The 13,892-nt window shown below is 42.6% G+C and overlaps 1 protein-coding gene across 1 annotated transcript in view; it reads right to left on the reverse strand.

The window, feature by feature from the left end:
• The window catches only part of LOC138511076 (trichohyalin-like), a 3,831,204-nt gene that overhangs the window by 2,368,425 nt on the left and 1,448,887 nt on the right, over window positions 1-13,892 (reverse strand). The window contains exon 14 of the mRNA XM_069626576.1: window positions 6,470-6,590. Coding sequence (XP_069482677.1) covers window positions 6,470-6,590 — 121 coding nt within the window. The remainder of the gene's footprint in view (window positions 1-6,469; window positions 6,591-13,892) is intronic.

The following is a 13,892-nucleotide window of genomic DNA, read 5'->3' on the forward strand; positions in this document are numbered from 1 at the left end:
TATCATGCATTTTACGCCTGCTTTGCAAGTCGACAAAGGGCGTCCCATGGCTGGCCTAATTACATGCATTAAAACCAGCGTTGATCTTAAAATTATTTTTTCGTATGCACCCAATCCATTTCCTCAATTGACTATACTTTCAGTTTGTTCCGTTTTGTATGCGTTAGTTAATATCTATTGGAATTTTCAATGTATTGATGATATGAAATTTTTCAATGACCTTACGTGTTTGTTAGATTATGTTGTCATGATAGCGGACATTGTTCACACTGTTTTAGCCGGGGATCTTAATTTGCATCTCTTTTCACCTGGGAAAGCTCAAGAAACTGTCAGACAAACTCATTGGAATCACATAATGTCCTCGCGCGGCTTGCCTATGCTTAATGGATCATGTGCGGGGGATATTCCCCAAATTTTTACCTGGCAACGCGGGCAGTCCAGAGCCATTATTGATTATATCTATGTTGACTCAAGACTGCTGTCACAAGTAGCAGGTTTTCAGGTAATACCGGTCATAGACAGTGATCATCAAACGTTAACTAGCTCCTGGTCCATCCCGTTTAGAGTGGCACTAAATTCGCCCTCTACTTACTCTGGGGTCGTGAGGGCAAATGCTCAACTGAATCGGATAAGGTGGTCTGAAAAAAGCCTAACCAGATTTGCAAACTCTCTTACATCTGCTTTTGGCCATTCATGACTTAGTGGTGAGGGTTACTATGATCTCATGAAGAGACAACCAGTAAACACGCGGAAATCAAAAAAGCCCTCAGCTTCGAGAAGGCACACATTTGATGTTCAAGTTAAATTCAAAAAAACAGAATATCGTGCGTTGAAACGCAAAGCCGCTCTTCTTCCAGCAGGCCTTAAAATAGTTGCTTTGACTAAAGCGAAGATAGGTTACAAAAACTGGTTGCGGATACATTGCGCAACTCTTTGGCAAAAGGATGGAGAACATATGTTGAATCTTATGCGTAATCAGAACACTGCACAAATGTGCGCAACTCTTAATGAAGCCACAACCACGCCGCAAACGCTGACACAGATACATAATGTATCTAAACAGGCCTGGATTGAGCACTTTACGAAAATGTATGCCACTCCAGTATCAGTGGTTCCAGTACAGGAAGGGGAGCTTTTGCCTGTGTTTCATCTTAACACATTATGAACCGATATACTTTATTACATATCCACAATAAGTCAATCCAGAGCTCCGGGCGCAGATGGGTTATCCAATAAGATCTTTAAACTCAATCCCGAACTCTGGACTGAGATTCTGTTTCAAGTTTTTCACAATATCAATGTTACTCAAAGCATCCCATTTTCTTGGAAACACTCAATCATAATTCCCCTTTTCAAAAAAGGTGATTGTAACAAACCTCAAAGCTATCGACCAATTGCTATGTTGGATGCCCCAGGCAAACTGTACAGTCGTATCATACTGCAAGAGCTGAACGACTGGACTAGGCTCAAAGCTAAAGGAGATCCTTTCCAGGCAGGCTTTGTCAAGGATTTGGGCACCTCTCCCAACATGCTCATTCTTAATTTAATTAAGAGTAAGTATGCTGAACATAAACAAAAACTATATACAGCATTTGTCGATTTTAGCAATGCATTTGACTCAGTCGATCGCCAGTTGCTATTTAAGAAACTTCAACAATATGGATGCCCCGCTTCCATTCTTACTTTAATCAAATTACTACATTCAAACACCTCGTTGCAAGTAAGACTTTCTTTAGATGGCTTATTGTCTGCTTCCATTCCAACAAATCGAGGCCTTAAACAGGGGTGCATCTTGGCCTCGCCAATCTTTAACTTACTCCTATTAGATATAGGTACTAAGTTTGAAGAGCCTATCTCAGATGCCCCCAAATTAGGGCCTCAGAAAATCATCTGGCTCTTATATGCGGATGACCTCGTCTTACTTTCCTGCTCACCGCGTGGGCTCCAAAATCTATTGAACAAGCTTCAAGAGTATGTTAATGAGAACAATCTCATGATTAATTTAGATCAAACGCAAATAGTAACTTGTGATCCATCTGTAAAGAAAAAAACATCTATTTACAAATGGACTCTTCAAAATCAGGATGTAGCCAGAGTTTCGCAATACAAATATTTGGGTCTTCCATTTACAGAGTTGCAAAACGACCATATCTATATAGCAACTTTGGATGCAAAAATGTGTTCATTAATCTCCCAAGCAATAATTCTTCTGTACAGATATGGTAAATTCACACTAACGCATATATTAACCTTTTACCAACAGAAAGTGGTTCCAATTATTAGTTATGGAGCAGAAACACGACCACCAAAACCAAGATCCTTTTGGGACCATTATGAAACATATTTTTGGAAAGCGGTATTAAATCTTCCCAAATGTACTCCACTACCCTTACTTCTATGAATTAGGAACCATCTTTGTGTATTGCCAAGAGCTGTGGAAATGTTGCACTCTGTACAGAAAATGTATAATAGGTGCCACTTCTCTGAATGTCTTGGGCATTTTTGCAAAACACTTGCTTACGTCTCGTCTTGATCTGCCCAAAAAATGGACTGATTGTGTGTTAGAAGCATTAATCAATGCTGAGATTTCTCTTGAACTCCTTTTATTGAATCCCACAAAAGCTAAATTGAAACTGCATCGATTTGACTGGATCCATACACGTAAACAATGCTCGGAATATGTGGATGGTGAAATAATAATGTCCTCCCATAAAAGATTACGCACCATGGAACCTTATTTAGTTAAATGCCCATCCAATTTTGTAAGATCCCAGATGTTACGGATTCGGTTGAATCTATGCCTGACGAGGCAGATCTTAGGCAGGTGACGTCTGATCTCTAAAGATGACACATACTGCCGATATTGTAAGGATCCACTTCAACCCGAAACGTTGTGCCACTTGGTGGTTGACTGTCCCGCTTTGACCATAATCCGGAACAGACTGTTTAATAAGTGCTGTCAATTTCTATCACTACGTTCCAGTGATGAAATATGGACCTATCTCTTAACCAACACAAAGACTTCCATACAGATTACACTAGTACAATTTGTCAAAGCTGTAATTCCATCTTAGGTAAGTGGAGTCGCAAACTGGTTGCATCGTGAATCGAACAGCAGATCAGTATTATGACTGTGGGGGATGAAGGGGACATTCTCCCTTACGTTGGACATTTTTGATGGTTTCAGTGCTTTTCATTTATATGTTTTTTGATTTGACTACTTAAAAATCTCTTAACTAATTTTGTATTGTGTAAAAATGAAATTTTAATTGACATTTGTAAAGTAATTTTTGTTTGTTGTAAAATGTTGTCAATTTTGAAAGGTTGATTTATCAGTCAACCAAATAATTTTTTTGTTTTTTTTTAAAAGATATACATTTTGTGACGCGATTCATACATTCTTTTTTCGATTATGGGAATCGGAGGGCTGCTCTTTTTTTGTACGATAATCTTTGAAAACGTATGAAATGAAAATGTCACTAACCATGGGTGTAATTATAGATGGGGACAGGAGGTTTTGTCCCCCCCAACTTCTGTGGCATGCCTTTTTGTCCCCCCCATCTTTTGGAGGGAGGGCAGGGGGCCACAATCATCCATTATGTTATTGGACAGCGCAAGCCCGGCTGGGGTGCTCAGCAAGGCTTGCGCTGTCTCATTACATAATGCAGAGATGCCTGGCAGCCGCACTGCAACACATTCAGGGCTGTGATGCCCTGTGTGGCTGAGTCCCTCACCCTGGCTGGCCTGACTCAAAGTCAGCAGCCAGGGTGCTGAACTGGGTGTTGCCGGGCCTGGCACCTGTGCTGTCACGCTAGAAGCAGCACTTCCGGTGGCCAGCAGCACAGAGCATCGCTTTACGGCTTCGTGTTCGCGTGACACACAGACAGGAACTAGGAAGCTCATTCAGCTTGCTGGTTTCTGTTGGGAGGCGTGTGAGTGCGAAGAGGTTAGGTCGGTGTAACGTGAGACGTAGCGTGGGCGGAATTTGAAAGCAGAGCAGAGGTACTTTAAAAAAAATGTTTTAATTGTGTCTGTATATGTTTGTTGGGGAGCTCTTTCAAAGCCCTCTGAGGCAAAATACATGCACACTTCCTAATCAGCATATGGTTTGCACCAACAGAAGTGACTTCACAGAAAAGGACATTGCAAGGCACATCATCAGTCTTTGATACTTGGAGGAACCATGGAAATGACTTTAGAATACGTTGAAATGAATAATCCAAATGAAAAATAACTTTGTGGTGCAAAATACCTAAATTGCACTATTGTTATATGTGGAGCAACTCTATAGTCATTAGGCTTTTCCATTATAATAGCATGATACATTAACATAAGCTTTGAAGTGAATCAGAATCACTTACAGAGCTGCAGATAAGGCACAATATGATTAAATAATTTGCTCAGGATCACACACTTGGTTAAATGGTGAAACTGGGATGTGGACAATTTAAGCAACCGTGCACATCTTTCCAGGCTTAGTTGATATAGACATTTATTAAGGTTTTGCTTTACATTTCATGTGCTTATGATTTATATAATACATATGACATATAATTATTTATAGCAATGCATTGGAAATAAACCACATTACATAATAAACTAGCCTTTCATAGTAAACTAACCATACACTATATACATTGTCATAGAAATATGTTGCGCAATGGGAGTATGGCTTTTGTTTCATTCTCCCCATTCTGCATGCAAAGTCACAATAGCATCATGCAGATTAATGTGAGCCTAAAGAATCCTTCTGGGATTTTAAGGCCATTGACATTGTTTCATAAAGCATGCAACATTATGCAGCCTTCTCACTTCTGATCACTCCCTCCCATTCACAATTTTAAAGGGACAAAAGTCCCTGCTAATAGTACCCACCTCCCTCCCGTCATTGCCTAATGGCTCTCATTGTAATACTCTGTTGATACAGGGCAACGTGAAGACCCTTTGCTGCCCGGAGCTCCTTGGGTCATTGTCCGGGCAGCGGGACACCTCTACCATTCGGAACGGGTAAGGTGTCCTGCTGCCAGGACATAGAGCGTGCTGAGCAGGAATTGCTCAGCACACATTGTCCTGCCAGCGGGACACTTTTGCCGTTGGGCACCCTCTTTGAGGTGCAGAATGGGAGAGGTGTCTCAATGACAAATGTCCTGGTCTGGCTCTTACTAGAGCTACGGAGGGGCAGCTTGACCACCCCCTTGCGACTCTGCCACTCGGTACTCCACTGCTTGGAGCCATTTGAACACAGGAAAACATACCTTAATTTTAATCAGTCAGAATATTGTAGAAAAAAAATCTATCAGCACGTAGACATATAAGGTGCTGTGCAGAACCCAAGTTTGGGGATATATAACATTTACAAATCTATACCAATTATACTTGGTCACCCACTGCACTGCATTAACCAATGGTTTCTGCCTTTCAATGAAAGGAAAAATCAGGCAAATTGCTGACATTTCAGTGAATCTGGTCCTTTCGGCCGTGGCTTTATAGTTCAGCTAGGTCAAGTCAACGTACCCCAACATTTCAGGTATCACGGGGTGATAAAGTCTGGTGTGCTCAATGGACGTTGTGCCACTGTTTCCATGTGTTTTTCTAAATGTACATATAAATGTTGTGTGCACACAGTGTATGTCAGTGGAGGTGCTGGGTGCATCTGTGTGTGAGTGAGAGTGTGTGCAAGCATATGTGTGTTGACTTTTGTGTCTGAATGAATGATAAATAATGCATTCTTTGTATGTTCTAGTGGAATTATGTTTGTGAAGGTTGTGTTGTGTCACTGGGTGCATGGCAGGCCAGCTGAAGATGTGTGGGGGCCCAATTGAATTTCAAAGATACGCCACCAGTCTTATGAAAGTTATAACAGAGTGTCAGCAATGGATTCTTAAGGTGTAGTAGTTTAGTATTATCCCTCAGTGATTTAGGTTGTTTGACCGACTTACAAAATCACGGCGGAATTAACTGTGGTCATTTTAGCTGCAAATACATTTTTACTTAGGTCCAAAAAAAACAAACCCATGTCCCCTCAAACCGCCAGTACACCCATAAACCTCCCCCACTTACCTTTTCTCCATCCGCTGCCTCTCCTGTAACCAGCAGTGTCAGTTCCATCCCTTTAACGTAGGCCAGATCTTACGCTGCAGCATCCCTTTTCTTTTTTTTTGTTGGGTGTCCTGCCACCATTGCTGAGGAAGCGTGGGATACCCCCGCAAGCGCCAAAGCCAAAAATAACGAACATGTTCTGAGGGGGCCACCCCTGCAACCACTGCTTTTCATATATCGGTATCTTTGGCTTCGAACTAATGGTGGTGACCAAATTCGGTCAAATCTACCATTTAACCAATTTTATTTTAACTATTCAGCCGAAACGCTCCCTCAGAGCCACCATCCGCCGTCCCTTCACCCCACCCCTTTCCTTCAGTTGTCATGTCCCCCCCAACATTTTCAGCAAAATTACTCCACTGTCACTAACCGCTTGCTGGATGCTGTCCTTGCCCGTTGAGGCTAGTTTTTGTCTACTGAGCCACGATTCTGCTTCCGGGACCAAAGCAGCCTCCCTTTCCTTCCTTCGGAGCTCCTTTTTGAGTATATAGCTAAATGGAAGTGTATGAAACGTAAAAACATCAATAAGGGAAAGTGGGTTGCAACGACCTGAAAACACACTGTAACTTCAAAGAACATAATCTAAGCATGTCCATTGCATGCACCTTTCCCTTAATTAACAGCAAAAACATTGCTAACATGGTAAAATGCCATTAAGGAATGTATGCAGCATTCCATTTCACCATCCCACAGCAGTTGCACAACATGTAAAATAAGTCACATTGGAGAAGATTATTATTTGGAAAATAGTTTGCAAATACATAAACAATATATGTGCCATTATATTTCATACCTGAACATTGACAATATCAGTTAATCATTTCTCATGTAATCCATTAAGACGTCTTGCATGCGTACATAAGAATTGCTGTGTCATTGTATTTAATACCTTAAGCGACTGTATATAGTAATTCTTACAGAAATTGGAATGACACATTTTGAATGCAAACACATTAAATGAAAACCATAGACAAAGGCCATTCAGTCATTGAAGTGCTTATTTTTTGTCTAAAAGTCATTTCAAGAAAATACAAAAGTACAAGAGAACAATAAAACATAACCACCACTTACACATGTAACCAACACCATTAAAACACCAATTTTACTTTTGTCTGATAGACAAAAAATCAGGCTATATTGCCTAAATGACAAAAGTAGGGTGGAAAAGAGACACAATTCGAGTATAACTACGCTCACTGGCCATTGGCATGCAGGAGGCACTTTTGTTGACTCCATGCCTTTCAAATGTAGGCAGAGATGTCAAAAACCACCACTAGGCTTGCAGTGGAATAAGCCCAGGGAAGAGCTTCTTCCAGGAGGATGATACTAGTTTCGAGCGTGGCCACATAAGAAAGGAATTGAGTCACACTCTACTGGGCTAAGCCCTATAAAAACAATCACTTGTGGGGATCGTACCTTGACCACTGTCCGAGTATCGATTTCATTGGAGGGAAATAAAGTGAGGCTTAATGTACAGGTTGGCATTTCTAGGAGTGAGAATCATCCAGGTATTGTTACTGGCCCTCAAAGATCTTCATATGGAGGTAAAAACTGCAACCAAGTTGGCTGTGGTCATTACCTCCCATTGAGACTCATGGTTACATTTTATATCGTAAAAGTAGACATTATCGGGAGTTTGCTATAAATGATGTAGGCCCAGAAAACCAAAGAGGCTTCAGATGAGCCAGAACCAAAACAGGGATTTAGGACTTGCGATGAAATCCGCTGCCTAGCTCTGAAGGTGTTGGAGGAGGGGAGACCTGCCCAAAGCAATGCTAAAAAACCAGGGTGTTGTGAGACTTGTCCAAATGAATGCTGTAAGACCATGGTATGGTGAGGCCTGCCCACATGAATGCTAAAAAATCACGCTGTTGAGACCTGTCTAACAGAATGATAATAAATCAACTAGTGGTGAGACCCCTGTTAGGGAGAATTCTCAAAAATATGCTAATTCCTCCACCTTAGAGACCCCCAGCAACTTTTCTGGATTTTGAGGACTTGATTTTATTTAACCTGGAGAGAGTGAGACCCTTTTTTCCCACTCTCTCATGTATATTATTGTGATTTTGAACGCTGTGTTTCTTTTGGTTGTGGAGTCTGACAAACTCCATAGGCATCATCTTTTACATTGTGTCACACAGCACTTTCAGTGCAGTGGCACAGGGATGTCTTTCAGATTTCCCAAGGGTTTAACTACCTTCTCTGGGATAAACTACTGTTTCCCAGAGCAGTAAAGTGAAACTGACTTTACTTACAATTGTAACTTTATAGACCCAGCACACACTATCTTACAGTAGGGTGCTGGAGGGGTTACCTAGTATCCCCTTTGTCTAGGTTCTCATGTAACATTTTTATGTTACCCTTTCCTCACTGAATGGCTGGTGGCAGTGGTTTCGTTTTAGCTACTGTGCAATGCATTTACCGCGGGCTACGTTCGCAGCTGCAGTAAAGCAACCACGGATGCCATTTTTGTCAAAATGGCCCCAGTCTTCTTTTTTGCGCCGTTTCTTTATGGGAAGGTCCTTCTCGAAATTTACTCTGCGCGTCAAACCATGTTTGGTCCCATTGTTCACTTTGCCTTTGGCAGGATTCACCAGTGAAGCCCGCCTCTGGCTCCAGGGTGTCTGGGGTAGGCAGGAAGAGAGGGAGGTGCCTGTAACTCCCTGTGCTTAGTCTCCTAGGAGACCCATATGCACTCTGTAGTGATTGGCAGGCTGACTGTCCGGCAAGGACAGCCACCCTGCTGGGTGACTGACAGCTAGGCTGGAATGAATTGGAGAGAACTGAATAAAAGGCGAGGCTTTTAGCTTGGCAGGCAGAGTCGACCACTGGACAAAGGAACTGAAGACGAACTTGAAGAGGGCACCTGCTGCAACTCCTGGACCGTTGGTTTGCCCAGTGACGCCCTGCTGCTGTGCTGAAGCTCCAAATTCGTATCGACAGAGAAGCCCCTGCAAGGACGACTTCTCCCCTTGCGTTGGTGGGACCAATCAACTCCAAGGTAAGACACCTGGACATCCTTCTCAAAGCTGGTTGAATTTCCACAGAGTTGCGACTGGAAACTGTATAGCCAGGGAGAGGAACACCGGATTGTGTGCATTGGTTTTAAGCTGGCCTAGAAGATCCTCTGGGCTCCCAAGAAGCAGGACTGACTGAGCCTGAGCCCCCTCAAAGGAGTGCGGGACCCCAGAAGCAAGGAAAGTCCATCTCGACAACCAGGAACCACAGTGTTGCTATTTGCGGTAGACACAAGGAGCTGAAACACTGAACAGCCACTGATTTGAAGATTGCCAGTTGTGAGCGGTGACTGTCCCATTGCAGTGTAGGAGTCCCCAGCGGTCCTCCCTCTTGTCCCCATGACTGAGGCCCAGGAACAGTGATATCTGCAGAGCTGAACAGGAACAAAAGTCATCTGCTGCACTTTTTCCACAATTAAAAGGTACTGTACAAAGTCTGAGAGAGCGTACCTCTTGCTGTAGAGTTGCTTGAAACTTCTACCACTCACAAATCTAACGGCTTGTGGCCCTAAATTTGATTCTTCTTTTTTTGAAAGACTTCTAAAACATTATGCAAATACTTTTCTACTTACCTACCAGAAGTGCTTCATCCTATATAAGACTTTTGCCCATTGACTTTGGCCTAGCCTGCTATATACTGAATGACTCTGCTGTGGGAATCCAAAAGTATTTGCCTGCTTAAGAATATTTGTGGTCTCTTGTTGTTCTAATAATCTTTTCCTTTTACCAACTTATAACAGTACTCTAATAGCACTAGCACCCTAGTTATTGAAGTCACCTGAGGTTGTAGGTTGTGTCGGTGGGCCATCCCAAAAGGGTCTTTACTGATTTAGAAACTAAGAGCGTACAGTATTGAAGTGTATTTGTATGTTACTATTATATTGCTCCCTTCTGAAGAAGGATTATTCTAAATTAATAATTGTTTATTCAAGAAACCTTGAGTGTAAGAGTTTATTTGAATACTGGTCACTGTGACTCTCTGTGTAACTCCCCAGAAGTTCACATTGGCCCCTTTTGAGATAAGCCTGGCTGCTCAACACACTACCAAAACTGTGTAGTACAAGCTCATACCAAAGGTTGGGTTTCCTATACCTCTAGTCAGAGTTGTTTGTAGTGTTCCCCGAGGGTACTGCATACAAACTTTGCTTAACAACCCGTCAAAGTGAATTCTGAAAAAGAAGGTTGTGTGAAACTTGCCAACAAGTGAACGCTGAGAAACTAGGTTGTAGTGAGACCTCTCCAAGTGAATACTGGCAATGCCAGGGTGTGGAGACACTTGAGAACCAAGGAGGTGTAAATCCTGTGGTCTGGAGGGGAAACCTGTACTGAATGAGGAGAAGACGTGTGGACGTATCTGGTAGCTAGAAATATCAGGAAATGATATACTGAATGACACCAGCAATTAAATCTTGAAGCTAAAAAAGGAAAGGTGAATCCTGCTGAGCAGTCGGAGAGGCTATGGACCTGGGGGAGGTCTGAAAGGTGAGAGTGAAAGCAGGAAGAGCCAGGAGGGTCCAGACTGTGACTATATCATGGAAGTGCCTTCATAGGAGAATCTTCGTTCTTTTGTGTTTAAGACTAGGAGTGTAAATAAAGAGGTGTGGAATCTGTGGTTGGCCAAGAATCAGATAGTTTATGTTTTTGCTTAGGGATTATCCTGGGTGCTAAGGACTTAAATAGTAAAGGTTTGGAACTTTCGGTTGGTCACATCCCTTGGACAGATAGATTAGGGATTCCTTGGCGGGTTAAGGGCTTGTAAGACTAAGTTTGAACGTCATGATTTGGAACAATAACCCTGTAGGCTGTGGGCATCTGGAGAATACTGCACTTTCTGGTGACCCACCCTCAACGCTGTTTACGTCAAGAAGTCCTGTTTTATTTCTAAAGGGTCCCCAAGTTCCTGTAGGCATTTTTGAACCACATTCTGTCTGCTCTACCTGCTTGCACGAGTTAAACAGATTCATAGAGTTATAGGGTGGTTTAATAGACAGGGAAACCATTAATGAATCTAAGGGAAATTGTTAATATTAGCGGCCTTCAAGGCACCTCCTCCTTACGGGGGCCTATATAAAATGGACTGGTCTGCTATTGAATATATTAACACTAATGTATTAAAAGTAGCTGTTGTGACAAGAGATTTACCTCCCTCATGGTTAGTTAGCTGTGTCGTTCCAATCTTTGATACACGGGAAAGAGGCAATCGCAAGTGTTCTAGGCCTCTCACGGTCAGTGACATATCACTAAGCTGTTTTGAATAGATTGCAGGTTTGGGTGAATGTACATATCGTTTTAGACTCATTTGTTTTTCGTTTTTCAGTGGGAATGGAGGTGCAAGGTTTGAAACCTTCACTTGTCACCAACAATAACCATGTGGTCTCAGTGGGATTCCTCTATGTGGCATTCATGGACTTGTCAATGGTCTTCGATGGGACACATGGCTGCACGCTTTGGAAGAGCTGGAATGGTTCTATGATCATTGAACTTCAGTTTTTGTTTTCTGCAGCATTTTTTTCCAGAAATGTTTGCCCCAAACAAATAATAGATTTTTTCATATTTCTTTATTAGGATGAGGGGGACCCTCTCGAATCCACCTCCCCTATTATTTATTCCCTATCCGCCACCCAATTCTACCCCCCTGATATGTCCTCAACAACCCCCCCCCCCATATTTATCAATGTTTTTTTCCGGAAATCATTATTGGCAGAAAATGCAGCGAAAGCAAAGGGCCGATGCATGAACGTCGTACCAGGCTGGAAGAGTTGGGTATTCATAATAGCTTCTCGAGCATTACTAAGCACCTTTATTCCAATACTAGTCTTTATTTCTTGTTGGGTTAAGGGAGAAGTTACATTGACTTTTACTATAAGATTTCAGACACTGATGCGCCCCTAAAAAAAGATGGGTCATCATTATTTGGGTCACTGAATCACATGAGCACTGTGCCCTTTGCCTCTAAGATGCCACTTCAAACACCCATTAGCCTCCCGATTCTGTCACTCAGTTTTCAGGTGGAAGCCGCTATTTGGGCTGCCTCCGGAAGGCCAGAGAGAAACAAGAAAATGGGTCTCACTTGTGGCGAAGTCTGCCAACAAAGAGCGCCACTGTTTGTGCTATTGGAGCCGGAAGGGGCAAGGAGCCCACACCCCTACTGGTTCTACTCGGAAGCTGAGTGGCGTATCATGCAGCCTGGCTACCCGATGCACTCAGGCGCCTACGATCAGAGGCAGATATACCAGAGGCAATTCTAAGAGGTTTATGTTTGGTGAATGCACATTGCTGGGTCTCCAGGCAGCCGAGGGTTTTGTGACATTGAGGCAGCATTGAGGAGAGAGGTGCAAGGAAAACTGTGGAACGATAGAGAACACCTGCCCCAGATTCATTGCTTACTGCTAGCTTGGTGGCTGGATTAAAAGCGCCCTGCTCGCTCTTGTGGTGGCCTCAAGGAGCTGCATTGGTGGTCTACCCAGTTGCCTTTCCTGCATACTTTGCTGCACGTCTGCATTGTTAAAATCGATCTGTGACCCCCAGGTTCACTTGTACCAATTGGGTGTCAAGGGGGTGGTGGTGGACTAAGGGTGTCCCCTAAGAAGTCGAGCATTCCTGACACCAGCTAACTTTACCTTTTGATGAGAACCAGGACATGATGAGGACAGTTGAGCTTCCACTAACTAAGAAATGTATACACACTTAATTGTGTGAACATTGCTTTCGCGTTCCCACTTCCCATCTGCTACACCTTTGCACCTTGACCCACGGCCAACCCACACACAATTTGGATTATCTGGGTGTTGGGGGGGGGGGGTTGGAGGAAGTCAGACTAAGGGTGCCCCCTGAGCAGCCGAGCCTTCCCGACACCAGCTTGGAGTGGCATTTCACAGAGATAGTTTAACACATGGTTGAATTCTATAGGCACCCTGTGCAGATTTAAACAGGCAAACTAATGGAATGCAATTCGAATTGGATTGATTATCATTGTATGAACAATTTTACTGACAGATACATAGTTTGTGGTATGGTGTTATTGTTTCCTAATCACAGTATATAATTGTATTGTATGGGATAATATTATTCTTAGATATATTTTACTTGTGTCATCTTAAGCTCTACAGAACCGTTGTTCATAAATGCTAAATTGCCATTTTCCTTTGTTTAGAATCTGATATTTTGAAATGAAACCATACAGGTTAAGGTCCTGACTAGAATAGTGTAACACTCAATTGCAGGATAACTGTGTCATCCTAAATCAAAACATGCAATTGATTTTGCTAATTTATGTAGCCAAGTGGCCATGCCCAAGAATGGGAAAAAGGAAAGTGACTACAACTTTGCAAGCAACAAAGGGCACAAATAGATCTATTGCTAGTAGCAAACCAACTTAGGAAGAACATTTATCAATTTATGAAATTGAGGACTTATTCAGTACCATGGCTTCTGTGGCGATCAGAAGAAGGACACAGATTCGTAGATGGCATAGTGTATTTGTATTCATCCAAAAGAAGATAAAAGGCCTAACTTTCCCTATGACTGTGACTTGTCCCTGCTTACCTTACTAACTAATGTGCTCGACAGTCTGTCACGAAAGTCCCAAAGGAAAGAGTCCACTGCCCAAAACTACCCTAACTGACCCTACCACTATAAAAACCAACTTATAAGTGTAGAGTGAAATCCTTCTCGGTAGGGTACCAGTCATGGAGATCTTTCAGTAGTAAGAATTCCTCACAGAATCTCTTTGAATATCTTGCACCAGTCTCTGCAACTCGTCAAGGGCCACTTGTA

Source organism: Ambystoma mexicanum, chromosome 6p (assembly GCF_040938575.1).
Source record: "Ambystoma mexicanum isolate Mex_15411 chromosome 6p, UKY_AmexF1_1, whole genome shotgun sequence".
NCBI lineage: Eukaryota > Metazoa > Chordata > Amphibia > Caudata > Ambystomatidae > Ambystoma > Ambystoma mexicanum.